The sequence below is a fragment of the Lissotriton helveticus genome, chromosome 2_1 (assembly GCF_964261635.1).
Source record: "Lissotriton helveticus chromosome 2_1, aLisHel1.1, whole genome shotgun sequence".
In the NCBI taxonomy this organism is placed as follows: Eukaryota; Metazoa; Chordata; class Amphibia; order Caudata; family Salamandridae; genus Lissotriton; species Lissotriton helveticus.
Window position 1 is genome coordinate 802,676,066 of NC_136059.1, and position 17,509 is coordinate 802,693,574.

Sequence of the window (17,509 nt, forward strand, 5' to 3'; positions counted from 1 at the left end):
GGAAACCGTATGTTTTGCGCTAGCCCAAAAGTACTTCTCTTCGAGCATCTCCTCTGGAGCAATCCATGTCATGAGCAAATGTAGTTGCCCTTCTAGATAGGTCAAGTTGTAGTCTGGAGCCCCCAGGCCTCCGGCTTCTGTTGACATAAACCGTTTTCCCAGAGCCATACAATACCTCCCTAATGCTCCGATCAGAAAGCAAATCGTTTAGGTCTCCAACTCTGTGTGAGGCAGCAACAGGAAAACGTTGGCAAACCGATACAGAAGTCATGCCAAGCCCACCATTTTTACCAGTGTGATGCAGCCCATAGTTGACAGTGCAAGCTTCTGCCAGAACACCGATGACGAGCGAAGAGAGATGACCACCCTGTCCAGGTGCCCTCGCTAGCATCCTCTGGGTCTCTATTTACACGTACAGGAAGATATTTGAAGTTATGCATAGTAACTGGGGCTGCAAAGAGGAAAATGCACGATTTCTCCATGTATACGCAAAGTCCAGCGAGCATTGCGAAGTGAAAGGTGACAGATTCATGGTAACGCCACTGAAGTAAATCGGAACATCTTCTGTGTATGAGGAGATCTGTTCCTTACCCGCCACTCCCATCTCAGGCTCACTACCTGGCATCACATTCCTCACTTCAGGGGGTCCATTGCAAGTACAACAAGCATTTACAATGCAATGGTTTCGCCTTTGAAAAAGTTAAAGCTATTGGCATTGTAAATGACAAATTTTTTATTTATGTGTTGGTTTTCAAAACAGATAAATAAATGGCACTGTCATTTACAATGCCAATAGCTTAATCTCTCGCAAATGCCACACACAAACACACAGACCCACAGAGTCCCACACACATACATACCTGCAGAGCCACACGCAGAGCCACACACACACACACACACACACACACAGAGCCACAGAGCGGCTGCGCTATCCCAAACAAGAAGAGATTGGTGAAAAAAACGGGGGGGGGAGGGGATCAGGAACATTGGGACATTAAAAAAATGCAGACACTGTAACCGAATCAGAGCTATCAAAATGTACACAGTAATATGCCTGTTGAAAAGGAAGTCTTAAAAGGAACAATAAACGCCAACCCCCAGAGAGGAAAATCAAGTGAAAACCTAATAAATAAAACAAAGACAATTGACCCGAGGATGAGCAAATTGTTTTAAGTGATACTATTGACACAATTCCAAACCACAGTGAAAAGCCCTGGATAAGAATAAGCTTTCTACATGATAGAATAAAGTGGTCTCCTAACGGACTGTGAATAATATTATCCGATCAGACCAAAAGGCCTTAATAGCGTGAGCAATCAGCAGTTCCTCAGTAAGTACAAAATCGGAAATTGCGTGGTCTTGTTAAACAGGTGAGGAAAATTGGGCCACCTTTACCTTTCTTGCAGAGGTGACGGACAACTAAAGTACGAGCCCGAAACTGAACACTTTCAGCTACAGGTGTGAGAAGTCAGCAGCCGAAGGCCATAGCCCCGCGGCTCCAAATAAGTCATGAACACCAACAATCAGTTCCAGGCTTTGTCTAAGACAATAAACACGCATTGGCAAAGCCAATAGGTCGCACCTTTGGGGCCTATCGACTTTGCGCCAATGTGTGTGCGCCATGCAGCATAGCATCACAGATTTTTTTTTTAAGTTTTTGCTCAGTCGCTTATTTTTTATTATTTTTAGTTACCGTTCTGAGCTGGATCAGTAACTGAAAAGGAAAATAGGAAAAGGAAAATACTTAATTTTTTTTTTAAACGGGTGGAGGGGAAAAAACTGAAGGGGAGCAACACGGGGGCACAAGTGAGGGGCGGAAGCAACAGGGGGGAGCTGGAAGGGACCGAAGCAACTTAGGGCACTCAAGTAGCAGGGAGAAAGAGGGCCGGTAGCAAAACGGGGGGCCATGGCGGGGATTTTAAAGCGGTTGGGGAAAAGAACATGGGGCGCAAACAACACTGGGGCACGGATGGGAGACACAAGCTAAACGGGGCACATCGGGGGGCGGGAGGGTGGAGAAACATGAGGACGGGAGGCAGAAGATACGGAATTACTGTGAGGGGAGATCAAAAGTGCGACAGAGAGAAACGCGATTTACAAAGGTTGTTGCACTGAAAATGTGGTTACTACAGGCGAAACAGATAGCGGTGCTACCAACCCAGACCTACTAAATTAATAAATGTTCAGCGTTTTGTAAAGAAATAATAATAATTAAAAAAAACAGGGATCAGATAGGAGACGTGCAGGCCTGAATTGGGATTACATCCGGAACCAAGGCATTCCTCACGGCAGCCGAATGCTGCCATGTGAACACATCTGCTGCGTGCCACCCGCTCCCCCCCTCAGCAAGGCAGCTGCGGCCACATGTCCAGGCACAAGATCCCCGTCTGAAAGCAGGGTTTGTATTCACACAACTGAAGGCATGTTTGTGCGCTGAAATCTTCTCACTGTTGCGAGGTTTTGCCATTTAATGAGCATTCACAGCAAAACAAGTGTTATCAACGTCCCGTTATTTTTTAAAACACGGACAGCCGGAGGGGGGGCGGGTGAACGGGCTCACGGACAGCGGGAGGGGGGGGGCGGGTGAACGGGCTCACGGACAGCCGGGGGGGGGGCGGGCACACGGACAGCGGGAGGGGGGGGGCGGGTGAACGGGCTCACGGACAGCGGGAGGGTGGGCGGGTGAACGGGCTCACGGACAGCGGGAGGGTGGCGGGAACGGGATAAATAAAAGTATTAAAATATGCCGCTTACCTGCTAGCAACTCGAAATCGCACAGCCCACCCTGCAAGGAACACGTTGGAAATGAAACCAACATGCAGATAAAAAAAAAAAAAAACAACCGCCCACCGCCGGAATGACGTCACAAAGGGGCGGGATGAGAAAAATTAGACGGAAACGCCCACGAATCGCCTCGCAGAATGACGGACGCCTCTCTCTTCCAATGGCTAGCCTCCATTTATGGAGCTAGCCAATGGAAGACAGAGGCGGAACAAAGCCCACATACTATTCTCATAAGATTTCGCCTGCGCGAAAGCATGCTTGCGCAGCTTTCGACAGGCGAAACCTAAAAAGCAAAGGTTACAGCCCTGTTGAGTGCCTCTGTAAATCTGTCACTGTTCTGTGTACTCCCGCTAAACTCACACCTGTGTAACTGGAGCTGTGTATATCGCCCAGATCCAATTTTACCACACCTTTAAAGGTAAAACAAATTTCGGAAACTGATCTGGTTTAGAAGCAGATTGGCTAGTTCTGTGCAAATTCGTCCACAAGTTCCAACTTATAGGCATATCAAAAAACGCCTTTTCAATATAAACACTATTTGAACCATAATAAGGCAGATAATGGCTTATTGAGGTAAGGACTTATACTTGTCTGGCTGTTTGATGGCTTTTTCCCATTTACTATCTATTTGCTGTTGATCAGTCTGTCACATGGCAATTATGCGCCATTTTTTTATTGAGAACAGCTTATAAAGTAGTTTCTGGTCTCTCTCAAGGCTTCATTTACTCCTGAAAGTTTCTGATATTAGTTAAGGCTTCAATCTGAGTAGAGTGGTAATAACCCGTGCAAACACCATGATCATCGGCTGCATGCAGTTTCTTATTTGGAAAAGTGTCTTTTGTTGATCATTAGGACTTCTCTGAGCACCATCTGCGTTTGAGCTGTATCCAGTGTTTTACAGAGAAATGGTAGCATTCCTTAAAAGACTCTGTAGGAAGGTGGATTACTATGTGGTGATGCTGGTTAGGCTTCACCATGCAATACTGTCACAAACCCCCAAAGATGGTTCTTAAATTCACAATAATAAATCTCTAGCTCTGTCCTGGTAGAGTGGCAAAGAGCATTCAGTTTTACTAGACGAACATGTGTTAAGCATTTCAGAGTACCAACCTGGATGGTAAGTAATTGAAACAGCTCAAAACAAACCCAACACCAATTTATAAAAATAAAGCAGATTTTTACCTTAATTTAGATACCAAAATTAACAGAATCAAATACATATAACTGGAGTTGTGGATATTAGAAGCAATAGAAAATCATTGCAAAGCAATTCAGTGAAACTCTATCATTGTGGTAAAAACCACTAATGACAATCGGTCCCTTGCAGGTCGCGTTTTGTGGAACCCAAGGAAGGCAAAGGTAATGCGGGTCCCAGGACCAAGCCACTACAGTTAGTTCAATTTTATTTGGCCCTCGGAGCCCGGGTGCAGAGTTATCCTGGCTGCCCCTGGTGCAGTTCAGGAGCAGAGGGAGATCAAATTTTTACTGCTTACATGGTGCTGTGGGGGACAAGATGCAAAAACACAATAGGACTGCTGCCGACTTCGGATGAAAGTCTAATGGAGTTCCATCGAGGTGCAGTGTCGCGTGCTAAGGTCAGTTGCCAGACTGGCGACCAACACACCTTGGCAGCTGTAAGCACACCAAATGGGTATTTCAACGTTTGGTGATCCCAGGAAACACAGTTGCTGCCTGTAACTTCATGGAAGGCAGGACTACAGTTCCCACAATGCACTAGGCCATCTGGATGAGGCAATCCCTTGGAGGGCCTGATGGCCAGAGATTCTTCGGATCCAGAGCATCGTTTTTCCTGTAGTTTGCAGGAGACTAGTGCCACTAGTCTAGGGGAGTCTGAGGGTGCTTCAGGCTCTAACCGGGGTCCCTCTATCGGGGGGGGGGGCCAAGATTTAGCATAGTTCGAGTCTGTCAGGCAGTTCCTGGAGCATCGCCACAGGTGCAAAGTATCCCTCTTGATTTGGACAATTCCTTTTGTAGCAGACACAAGTCTCTTATTTGTCCTCTTCATTGCAAATTTATTCAGAACTATGATTCTGGTATCATGGGTAGCCCACCCTAAATCATAGATTTAGGTATGTGGGTGCAAGTGGCCAATAGGCTACTTGCTCCAGCGGCTAATCCACCCCTGAGTTAACTACATCTGGGAGTGTAGGTCACCTTATCTACCCAGAAGCCACTACTTCTACCACTCTAAAAAATGTCAGAAGTCTTCCTTAGCTGTATAGATCTGGCAGGCCATCCTAGAGGTGCGGCCAGCCTACTGGGGGTACAACTCATGCATACCTAATTTCCTGCCTGTCCTGAAGAAAATGTGCCCGGGGCGGTGTCCTGATGCATATCAGAGGTGGTGTAGCTTTTGAAGTTCACTGTCTTGATGTGCCACTTCACTAGCCTTCCTGCTCAGGCCTTTATACCTGATTCCTGGGGTATTCACACTGCCTGACAAAAGATCAGAATCCTGTCTTGGCGGCAGCAAATGTGAGCGGTCAGCAGAGCACATGAAAGACTGGGGCGACCAGGTGGGCAGCCTCTAAGGTAGCCACCTGAGTGCATGCCATATCACCCTCTGCACAAGATTCATGTCAGGAGTGAGGAGGCACGTTGTTTGATATCAAACAAGACACATTTAGGTGTAGCTTAATAGAGCTGCCAATCTCTGGTTTGTCTGGGTGCCTGGCCATGTTATCCTACTGACCGTATATCAATTATAGTGTCCTTGAATGGTAAAGGCATCTATAGGGATGTATAAGCTTGCACACATGTCCACACCTTTTATATAATGTACCCTGCCTCTTGGGCTTTCAAAGGCTTCCCTTAGGGATGACTGACATAAATGAAAGAGATTGCATTGATTTGATCTCGTATGGTGAGGACAAAGTCGAGTTTGAGTAGTTTGCACTGGTCCTGCAGTCTGCAATGATGGGCCTGCTGTCAGTGGTTTACTTCAGTCAATCAGAGTGGCACAAACAATACATCAGGCCCTGGTGACCCCCAGTGCCACAATAAACTGTAGAGGCCCCTAGACAGCCGAACATTCGGGGCCACCTCCTGATACCATTTAATTTTACCATCCAGCAATTTTAATAAATAATATTTTATTACACAAAACGAAACATTAACAATTATTATACTTGCGAATACTCTACTAGGGTCTGGAGTCTGATTCAGCAGGAACTTGTGACATGTCACAGAAAGCTTTGTTTCTGGAGGTTTCTCGCGTGTGCGCTCTAGTGCGAAAACATTGAACTAAGTAGTGTGCTCGATGGCCACTAGATGAAGATGACCATCACTACTGTACATTACACGTACATCGTTTGCACCAGATTTTTTTACAAGCTGACAGTTGCAGGAAGTTGAGCTTTTAAGAGACAAAGAGTTACTTGATTCTGAGGTCTCTGGTTTATGTAATTCAAGTTGTTTATGGGTACATTAATACCGTTTTGTCTCTATAGAGTCTTTAATGTAAAGTTTTCATTTCTTTGAGTTGATTCATTTTTTCCTATCTTTTGGAAATAATTTAAGAACGTTTGTTAGTAATTTTCTTTCAAGATCAAATCAGTATTATCTTGATTCGTTGTTGCGGGTCCCTAAAAGGCGTGCGGTAATCTTGAACTGGTGACCCCTTTGCCGCCCATGCCCTGTGTACCACTAGTCCCAAATACTAGGGACTTATAAGGGATGGTAAAGTCCTTGTCATTTGAGTTTTCCAGTTTACACAACAGTTTTAGGGGGAGAACACTGGCACTGGGGCCAAGGCAGCAGGCTCATGTGCACTATCAGAGTCCTAACCACCAGCATTGGAACAAAAAGTGTGGGTTGGGGGGGGTAGGACCATCCAAAAAGGTTCCTACAGATGCTTATTTATGATAATAATCTTCTGAGACATACATCTCAATCAGGAGATCATTGTAATAGTCCTTATTTCTAAGTCCTCACACCAGCATACACCAGGGGCACTTCTCCTATAAGTGTTTCCCACATCTATTCACCAACTGTGGTTGAATTTTCTCAGGCCAAAAAGCATATAAGCCCCCTGTTGTATGTTTGATAATGTCACTTTTTTGTAAGTGTATTTCAGCTTAGACAATCTGCATGTTACCTATGATATAGCCTATGCGCTCTTCTCTGCTGCACTTTTCCTCGACCTATTGATCTGTACCAAACATTGGGAGTCGGGTGGGACACTATTTACGACTGAGATCATGTTATATTTATTGATGGGTTTGATATTTGAAATATTTTGGCTGATCCCATTTGTCAGGTTCGCCCTCAAGCCCCTGGCTAAGGGCCTACGTGACATCTAACCTACCCATTTAGGCCTAACCACTTAGGGGCATAGGATGGCTCCAAGCCATCATGTGCCCGAGTCCTCATGTGCTGAGGACAGCTCTAGGCAGTCCTCATACCCTAGTCGGAAAATCCCTCTAGTGTTAACACCATAGGGATTTTTTAGGTCTCAAGTAAGCAGCGGTTGTGCTGTCTTTTTGAGACGTGCTTTATTCAGGATATGGACATGAAGCTCTGTCCACTTTCAGCCCATCTTTTTAATTGGCTCCTGTCACTTTCCTTTGTAAATGGCAGCTTCTCATTGGTCAATAGGCTTAGCAATCCCTCCCTAGTACCGCCTTTTCTCCTGTTGTAATCTCCCATGAGGACACCCCCGTTACATGTGTTGTTACTCTGGTTGTTTTAATTACAGCCTCAAGCACTATTTTCTTAAACAACTTTCTCCTGCCTGCAGTTGAATGCAGGACATGCTCTTCTGCACTTCACACTAAAGAGTTGCATATGTTCTCTGTTAAATACTCCTACTACCTCCTGGAGTAAATTTTTAATATTCTGGTTGGACTCACTCGAAGCTTAAGATATATGGGCAAGTTCACTGCCCATAGGGGTGGTTGCGAAAGTCCTGACCAAACAAGCGAAGATCTTGTCAGCGGAACATGATGCAGTAGCCGTGAAAAATCTCTCCCATGGTAGCTGGGCGTCAAAACTCTATGACCTTAAAGCCCTTCCACACTATCTGTCATCCCCATGAAGCCACCAGTGAAATATCACCTAATGAGATTACGTTTTGGCCTAATCCCCCTGATGGTGTACAAGTACGGCCGGAGGTACAAGGCAGATATGCGCTCACAGTGCCATTTTTGCAACAATGGGGAAGAAAATTTAATTCACGTATTGTGCATCTGCAGAACCTTATTCCCTTGCAAACCTTTTGGTTGCGTCCAATCTGGTGGATCCTAAATGTGCGGACATGTCCAGACCCCTACAGGAGTGTATGAAGGGTGACTCAGCTCAGATGACCGCCCGTTTTCTAAAATCCATTTCTGAGATGAATTCTATTTTTTCAGTAGACGACCGGTATGAATTTCTGCCGTACTAGCTATGATCCTTTATTAACATGAGCTCTTTTTTTATAGAAAATGGAAAGTGCTCTTAAGTTTTCTAATAAATTATTATATGCTCTTCTGCAACCGTTTCTGTTACAGACCTCTGCAAATTATTTTCTTCTGCTTGCCGGATGGGCACTCGTCAGAGCTCAGCCTGGGGGCGGTCAAAGTAAGCGGCATGCTAGGCGAGAGAGGACCGCTTACAACTTTTTTTTTCTCTACAGCACACCATGCTTTAACCTAAAAAATGCAGCTTTGTATTAAATAATGGCGAATGTGCCTTTTTTACTAATTCGTACCTGCGTTTCTAAACACACAGGTCACCAAAAAAAGACACATATACATGCGCATGTGCACCACGGGTGTTTTTCTTTGTGTCTTGGTTTCGCATGTGCACAATATTATCCTTTTTTCTATTACTCCACTCCAGACCACCAGGCCAGCTTTTTAGTTTTTGCCGCATTATCCTTTGCTGGACTCATGTGGTGCTACTTTCGCGCTTCCTTTTGTCCATTTAACTCAGCCAGCACAGAGACAGCACCTCCTACATTGACCTGGACGAGACCCACTGCCATCCTAGATGGGGTAAATGTTGCAGCACATATCGTTTTCATTTTTTATAGTGTCTACTAAAAAAAGAGGCTGTATGTGGAAACTTTATTTGAATTGAGCGTTTAAAGCTTACAATCAGAGCCAGCTGCTCTTCTTCCACAGCTGACAAGCTACGAGTGCTCAAGCCATGTCGCAACTTACAGGAAAGTCGTGCTTGTGCTCAAGCGACATCTCATGCATTCTACAGGGAGACAGACACATGCTGCATTTGAACTCCTGCTCACGCTTCCTTTTCTTAGCTACATGAGGAGCACAGAAATTCACTTACCAGGGAAAAGGTGCAGCGTACCCCCAGGCATCTTTGTAAAGGTAGAGACATTGTCATTTACACCAGCAATAGCTCAAAATCTTGCAAGTGCGAGACCTATTGCATCACAAATGCTTGTTTCATTTCAGCCTCTGGAGTTGGGGAAGGGCTTCCCCAGCAACCGAAGGCATTTTTTCTTTAATGTAATGATCATCAGCTCTCATGGCTCTATGATGTAATTACATTGAAAGTGAAATGATCTGATTGGCTCATTTAATTTTCACTGCATTGGTGTCCTGGGGCATATCTCAGCCCCCGAGCACCGATTCAGATAGGGGAGGTGTCATGGTAAAGGGTACCATTCCCCAGGGGATCTCTATTTGAGAATTGTCACAGTAGGGTGGTCCCCAGAAAGGATCCACCCACTAGACCCCAGGGAGAAGGGTGGCCCCATGGGCAAGGGCTTGTGCTCCCCTTGGTGTTTCTTTTAATGCATTCTTTCTGCCCACCGCCCGGGGGCATATGGGGCAGACACCCATCGTCCTCCCTAATGGCGATGCAGAAAATCCATTGGACAACAGGGATCGATGGTCCCACCCCCATAAAAATGGGGAAACAGTCGGGGGGGGGGTGTATATTGGTGTAAGTACCCCTAATCGCCCCCGTGGGGCAGAAAACCCACTGGAAGCCAAGGATTTTCTTTTTTTTAATGTAGGGATGGGGCTGCCGACCAAGGGCATGGCCATTCCCCTGTCCCTAACTGAATGGGCCAGTGGGGTGATTACCCCAGGTCTACCCCCATGGGGGGAGCAGAAAGTCCACTGTATGGCAGCAATATATATTTTTTAATAAAAAGTATTTCCCAGCCTAACAGTCCCCACCCCTACAACCTCAAGGCATCCCATCCCAATGGCATCAAAGACGACATTTTCTTCTTTTGGGTGTTGTTTTTACAAATGGGCCAGGATAGTTTTGTTAACTCCCAGTCTCATCCCACTTGCAATGTAGCATGGCTGCATTTTTTGGGCTTGGTACATTGCCACCTGGAAAACCTACCAGACTCGAGCAGTTCTGAAAACTAGACATCTGGAAGATTCCAGGGAGGTATGCTTCATTCCCTTTTCTTACCCACAATGCCCGCAACCCTCAAATGTTGACTAAAACCTAAGCCTGGGCAAAGCACTACTCTACGTTTGCGTAGATAGCACAGTGCACACACGCGTAGCGTGGTGGTCATTTTTGCTTGCTCGCTCGCTGTCCTCAACGTCAAGTTGGCGACCGCGAGCAAGCAAAATGACATCTCGGCGAGACTTTTTCCTCGTTCGCGATCAGCAACATCAAGTTGCCGATCGCGAGCGTGGAAAATAAACCTCCCGGCGAGCTTCTCAACATGGGGAGGTCAGGTTTCTCATTGCTAGTGGTCGCGTATGCTCGAGACCGCTCGCGATGAGAAACTACCAGTCCGCGTTGAGAAAGCTGCCGCTCGAGGAGAAATCTACTCTAGCAGGAAGAAAATGACCGCTTGCGCTGTGCAAGATGCAGTTTGCACTGATTGCACAGTAAAGTAAAGTAAAGTCCACATTTGTAAAGCGCACAATCACCCGTAAGGGTCTCTAGGCGCTGGGGGGCCGTCGGGGAGATTAAGCGAGCTATTGCCCAGAGTCACATGGTGCTGGGCTAACCTGCCGCCGGAGCCGGGGATCGAACCGTGGTCCCCAGATTCCAGCGTCAGTCGCCCACAGTGCGGACAAGCATCTGGCACTGTGCAATCAGTGCGAACAGCATCTTGCACAGTGCACTATGCAGTTTGCGAAGCTATGCTTAGCTCGCGTAGTGCACTTCGCGTAGCTACGCGTAGCGCTACTTCACAAACTATGCCCAGGGTTACTAAAAACACACATTTTTCTCTGATTTCTGTGAGGAAAACTTCTGGAATCTGCTGGGAGCCTCACATTTCCTAACAGGGTATTCCCTCAAGTCTCTTGATAAAAATGTTACATCACTTGTGTGGGTGGGCCAAGAGACTTTAACACTAAAGTCCCTAAAGTGCTTCTTTGAGAGATCAGCAATAAGGTGAGCTGCAGCCGTATTTGGGGCCATGCTCAGCTGCCATCCATGGAAACCTACCAACTACAGACATTTCTGAAAAGTAGACTACCAGGGAATTCCAGGGTGATGTGCCATGTGTGAATCCCATGAGGTTTCTTTGCCCACAGTGCCTTGCAAACCTCAAACTTTGCCTGAAATCACGCATTTTCCCTACATTTCTGCAACGAAAACATCTGGAAGCCGCAGTAATCCACAAAATTCCTCCTCTCAGCATTGCCCCACTTGTGCTGATAGAATTGCTGTGCTATTTGTGTGGTTTGGCCTAGTAAGGCTAACACGGAGATGATGACTAGAATGCTGAAACTTTTCAGACACTCGTCCCCCCGTCACAGATCCAAGTTGAATCCATCATCATTCTTTAGCTCAGTTCACCACCCCAGTTCGGACCCAGTCATATGCAACTCAGTTTTGACCCTGTTCCTCATGGGAACATTCCAGCTCAAACTGCCAAGCCAGGTCTTCCCTGGACCGGAAACAAGCATCCTGGGACCAGTTTCTGGGTAACGCCCCTCATCAGCCAGGCTAGCTTGAATCCAGTGGCAAAGTGAGCATAGGACCCATGTCTGGGCATTCCCTGCCAACTTAGGGCGAACAAAGCAAACACAAGGAGATGATGGACGGAGCGCTGAAACTTTTCAGACACTCACTCCAGTCACAGATCCGGTTTGAATCCAAAATTGTTCTTTAGCTCACTTCTCCGCCTCATTTCAGACCCAGCCATATGCAAATCAGAAAAGTTTCAATGTTCCATCTATCATCTCCTTGTATTTGCGTGGTGAGGCCTAGTGCCAGCATGGGGAATGGATTTAACCAAGGTAAATAGAAGTCCCCTAGCAAGGTCTCCCATTGGCCTTTTCAAATAGGAGGGGGGTGGGCGCACACTGCCTCACACTCCAGCACTCAGTTTGCCACAATGCATCATAATAAATGCTTCATTGTGGCCTTGGTTTGATATGTTTGTGTTGCAGGCACTAGGCCCAGCCGCAAAAGTGGGGCAGCCTTTTTATTGGCATATGTGGGGCCGAGCTGAGTGGTGCGAATTTTGTGGGTTCCTGCGGATTCCAGAAGTTTCCATTACAGAAATATAAGGAAAATGCATGTTTTTAGGCAAAGTTTGAGGTTTTTAGGGCATTGCGGGTAGCAAAAACCTCATGGGAGCCACACAAGTCATCCCATCCTGAATTCCCCGAGGCATCTAGTTAAAAAAAATTACATGTTTTCTAGATTTCCATAGGTGTCGGCTGAGCTAGGCCCAAAATCCACAGCTACCCACTTTACAAAAAATGTCAGTTTGAGTGGAAAATTGTGATGTATCCAAGTTGTGTTTTGGGCCGTTTCGTGTGTCTGACAATAGGCCTACCCACACAAGTGAGGTAACATTTTTACCCGAAGACTTAAGAGAATACTGGGTGGAAGGAGGTTTGCAGCTCCCCGCGTATCCCAGAACTTTTCATCACAGAAATGTGAGGAAAATCATTTTTTTAGTCAAGGTTTGAGGTTGGCAAGGGATTCTGGATCTTTGTTATTACCAATTAAATTTCACTGCATTTTTCCATTCCAAAGGTAAGCCAGTGTGTGAGAAAGAACACATTAAAAAAAATACTCTCTAAATCATTTGCTAGTATGGGTACCCACAAATTCAGAGATGTTCAAATAACCACTGCTGTAAAACTCCACATCTTGTGCCAATATCAGAAATACATAGCTTTCCTTGATACCCATTTTTCACTTTACATATTTCACCACATGAATTGGTCTATAGTCGGTACACAATTAAAAACCATTCTACTGTGCAGCTCAGTTGTTGGCTCTGGGTATCTTGGGTTCATTGAAATCCTACAAACTCTATATAACACTGCAACCAGAAGGGCCTATTGGACGTGATGGTATATTGTTTTGCAAAGCGCCCATTGTTACAAAACGTTACAGGTGAAATGTCACAAATGGACGCCTTTTCCTATTCATTTAAAAAAAAATCTTTTTATTGTAAAACTCAGCTCCAAAATAGCACACATCAGTCGGCATCGGAAGTTCATTGGCAAATACAGACAAATTCAATCAAGCAAACCCCCCCCCCCCCTATAAGCACCCAGAACAGCCTACCCATGTCAAGCCCTGAGTAACACCCCCAATACAATAAAAACCACCATTCATTTTCCCAAACCATCCTCCCCCAAACAGACAGACCTCCCGATCCATACCCTCCCCCCCCACCCATGTCTGGTGGCGTCCATTCCCCTACAAGTCAGCGGGTTTCCTATTCATTTTTAGTATTTTTTTTCAACAGTTAATTTCGAAAATCCTTGAGGTATCTGCACTTGTTACTACCCCTTGTTGAATTCTGAATTCTGTCTACCTTTCAGAAATCTATAGCTTTTATGGATCACTTAGTTCAAAGTGGTTTCCATCACAAACTGGTAGTAGGTTAAGAGCACAAAAAATAGGAATAATGGGCAACCTCTTTAAAAAAAAAATCAAAACTGTGGTAAATAGTTGCCTTTTTTATTCAGCTTTGCATGTTCCTGAAAGCTGGGAAGATGGTGATTTTAGCCCAGCAAAAAGTTTGTTGATACGATTTTTATGAGAAAAAAAACACTTTTGTCCCGGGCACTTTGTCATATTTTCCTGACAAAAACTCAAACTTTAGCTGGATTTTGGCTTTATTTTTACGCAGCCTCACAGGGGAATCCACAACCCCTGGGTACATTTGGAATTTCCAGGATGTTGTAAAAAAGGACACAGATTTGGTGTGGACACCCTATGTGGATAAAAGGTTATGGAGACCTAAGCTCGAACTACCCCAAATTGCAATTAAAAAGGGTTTGCACTGAGATGGAGGCCTAGCAGCGAAAGGGTTATGGGAATACTGTGCTCCGCTTCCTTAAGTCATTTCAGCTATGCCCTATTATTATTGTGAACAGCTTGGGTAGATGTTTGTGCTTTCCAAGGTGGCAGTGGTTCACACAGTTGCTTATATGGGGCAGTTTAAAGACTGATGGGTTCATTCCGCGGTGAACGGTAAAACCAGTGTTAAAACTTGGTACAAATACTGTTTCCTCTCATTATCAGGTATGTTTTCGAATTCCCATAATTGCTTTAGTGGTAAATAAGGGGAAATACTTGAAAACATGGCTGCACCTGATTTTGTGCACAGTTTTCTCTCTCCTCAACAGTTATGTACACTCAATTATACGTAAACTACTTTAGTACAGCCTCTAGCCCCACTCAGGTCAATCTAAAGTGCACTCATTCTTATACTTTCCTTTAGCAAAGACTCTTTTTTCAAAAACCACCCATGATGATGACTCTGGAACAATTTGTAAAGTCATCCTGGACTACCAGGTGCCCCCTAATGCATAGTAATGTACAATTGAATGCTGTACGAGTACCAGTGTGAAAATTTGAAGTGAGCTTTTTTGCAATCATGTCGTTACAGTAGAGTTCTTTTACATTTTTCCCTCTTAAGCACATGTTTTCACACATTGTTGACATTTTTCTCTTTCGTCCCCCACCCCCTTCATCTCTTAATTTTCTTTTGTTTGTACACAATACTTGTACTCATCTCGCTACAGTAAAGTAACTTGACCTTTGTCCTTCCTCTTCAGCACATGCCCTTACCTATTGTTGCCATTTCTCCCTTTCCTTTCTTCATTTTCTTATTTAGGTACACAATATTCTGGCAGAAATGGTAATGGGAGGAATGGTGCTAGAGACCAATATGAACGAAATTGTCACGCAAATTGATGCCCAAAACAAACTGGAGAAGTCTGAGGTAGGTCTAAGATTCTGCTATAGACGCAGTTCTCGTAAGCGTGATTGTAACATGTGCTTGTACTGAACATTATGTATGTCCTACGAACCCAGACCAAACACTGCAGACTAATTCAAACTAGAAACAGGTGCATATGTAAATGCTGCAGTTGTCTGAGAGAACACTGATGATTGAGCACCATCGAAAATAAATATACTCTGTTTTATTGTGTCACCGTGCTGGATTCCAGATGTCATTCAGAGAATGGGCATCCCTGCATTGTTAGTGGACAAGGCCATTTCTAAAAAGCCACGTTTTTAGATGTTTCCAAAAAAGGACCTCGCAGGGTTCTAATCTAAGATTGAGTTGGAGCCGGTTACACTGTTTGGCTGCCAAAAACCTAAAGGAACTACTACCAAGACGTGTTCTGTGAATTCTACTTACCCTCAGCTTGTAAACAACATGCAAGTGGTCCAGCAATTCAGAAAACCTTCAATTCTTTAGCAAAATTCACCTCTGACTCTGAGTCTGTTTTGGATTGAAATCTTAGTTAAGCCAAGTAAGTGTACTGGGCTAGTTTGTCAAAGAAACCAAAAACCCAATTACTTTCTTTTGGGCTCCATTCAAAAACCTTATGTAAATATTGATGCAACATGTTAAATTATTTGAAATGGATGACAACGTTTGTGCATGACCTAGTCTGAGAACTTAATAAAAGGTATACGAGTACCTAACCCTTTAAAATGTCTTGTGGGCCCTCTTTCAAGTTCCTAATGCTTCCCCGTGATCAGTTATCTGAACAAAAATAACTTTGGGTAGCTGTTTGCCTGTGAGGGGATTATTTTTATTTATTTATTTATTTTGAGAGTTTTATATAGCGCGAACAAGATCTTTGCAGATAACAGAGCGCTTTACAAAGGCAGGTGGAGGGCAGGGGAACAAGGGGGCATAGTGGGGAGGTAGCTCAACATGATCATGTACATAGCACCAATACAGTATATAACATAGTACCAATATAACGTATAGTACAGGTATGAGGTAGCAGGCATAGTTGGAGCGTAAGTCATCACCAGGTTCATGTACATAGCACCAATATAGTATATAACATAGTACTCCTATAACGTATAGCACCAATATAGTATATAACATAGTACTCATGTAACGTATAGTACAGGTACGAGGTAGCAGGCAAAATTGGAGCGTCGGCCATCCACTCGCTGTAAATAAACACGTGCATAGGAATATATAGGCAGTATCATAGCGCCAGACTGGTAATACTGTTCTTAATGTAAAACACGCGAAATTGTTCAAGTGTATTTAGCCATAAGGATACTTTTAACTTCTTTCTTAAAAAGAAGGGAGGAAGAGATGAGTCTTGTTTCAGGAGGAAGTGCGTTCCAGATCCTGGGCGCCATACCAGAGAAGGAGCGTTTGTAGGTTTTTTCCTTCCGGAATCATCGCGGTTTCAGCAGAAGATTGTTCGTGCTCCTGGTGGTTCTGGACCCACCTGAGATTGTCAACTTATGAGTGAGGTAGCTGGGTGATTTCAAGTGTATAGCCTTGTGCGTCATGCAGGCAATTTTCAGCTGAATTCTGGCTTCCAGAGGCAGCCAGTTCAAGGCTTTGAAGTCAGGAGAGATATGCGAATGCTTTTTTGATCCAGTGATGAGTCTTGCTGCCGCATTTAGTGACGCTCTTAGGGGTGCAGTTGTCGTTAGGGGGAGGCCGCAGAGGGCCACGCTGCCATAGTCTATGCGAGGGATGACTAGAGCTTGTACTGCTGTTTGGAAGTCTTTTGCTGGGAGGAAGGGTTTCAGTTTTCTCAAGGTGTTTATTTGGAAGTTCGCCCCCTTAGTAGCCTTGCTGATATGCTGCTGCATGCTGAGGTTTGTGTCTAGTGTTATGCCTAGGGATTTAGCTGAGTCCACGATGGTCGGTTGGACATTGAGTGCTGTTAGGTGCTTAAGCCATGTTTGAGCGGAAGATATTTTCGTGGGAGGTGAGATTAGGAGGAACTCCGTCTTCATAGCATTGAGTTTGAGGTGGTTGTCAGCCAACCAAGATTGGGTGCTTCTGATCGTTGAATTCAGACTCAGGATGTCTTTGGGGGATTGTAACTTGAGATATATTTGAGTGTCATCGGCGTACATGTGAAAGTGTACATTGGATGCTTGTAACAGAGTGGTGAGAGGTTCCATAACTAGGTTGAACAAAGTAGGGGATAAGCATGATCCTTGAGGGACGCCTAACGATACCGGTACTGGGGAAGACATTAGGTTTTTGCTCTTGAATTTTTGAGACCTGTTGTGAAGAAAGGAAGTGAACCAGCGAAGCACAGTCCCAGATAGGCCCATTCTTGATTTTAGGAGTTCGAGTAAGCTCTCATGTTTCACTGTGTCGAATGCCGAGGAGAGATCAAGAAGGATGAGGAGGCAGGTATTGTTTTGATCTAACATTTGGATGGCGTCGTCGATAATGTGAGTCATAGCGGTTTCAGTACTGTGCCCTGCTCTGAAGCCTGATTGGTGTGGGTTGAGGAGATCAAACTGTTCTATGTGTTTTGTCATTTGCAGTTGGACGCATTTTTCTAGCAGC

The 17,509-nt window shown here is 44.9% G+C and overlaps 1 protein-coding gene across 2 annotated transcripts in view; it reads left to right on the forward strand.

Annotated features, from left to right (window-relative positions):
* The window catches only part of AP3S1 (adaptor related protein complex 3 subunit sigma 1), a 164,176-nt gene that overhangs the window by 112,383 nt on the left and 34,284 nt on the right, over positions 1–17,509 (forward strand). For both annotated transcript variants that reach the window (XM_078675541.1, XM_078675540.1), the window contains exon 5: positions 14,828–14,935. In XM_078675541.1, coding sequence (XP_078531667.1) covers positions 14,828–14,935 — 108 coding nt within the window. The remainder of the gene's footprint in view (positions 1–14,827; positions 14,936–17,509) is intronic.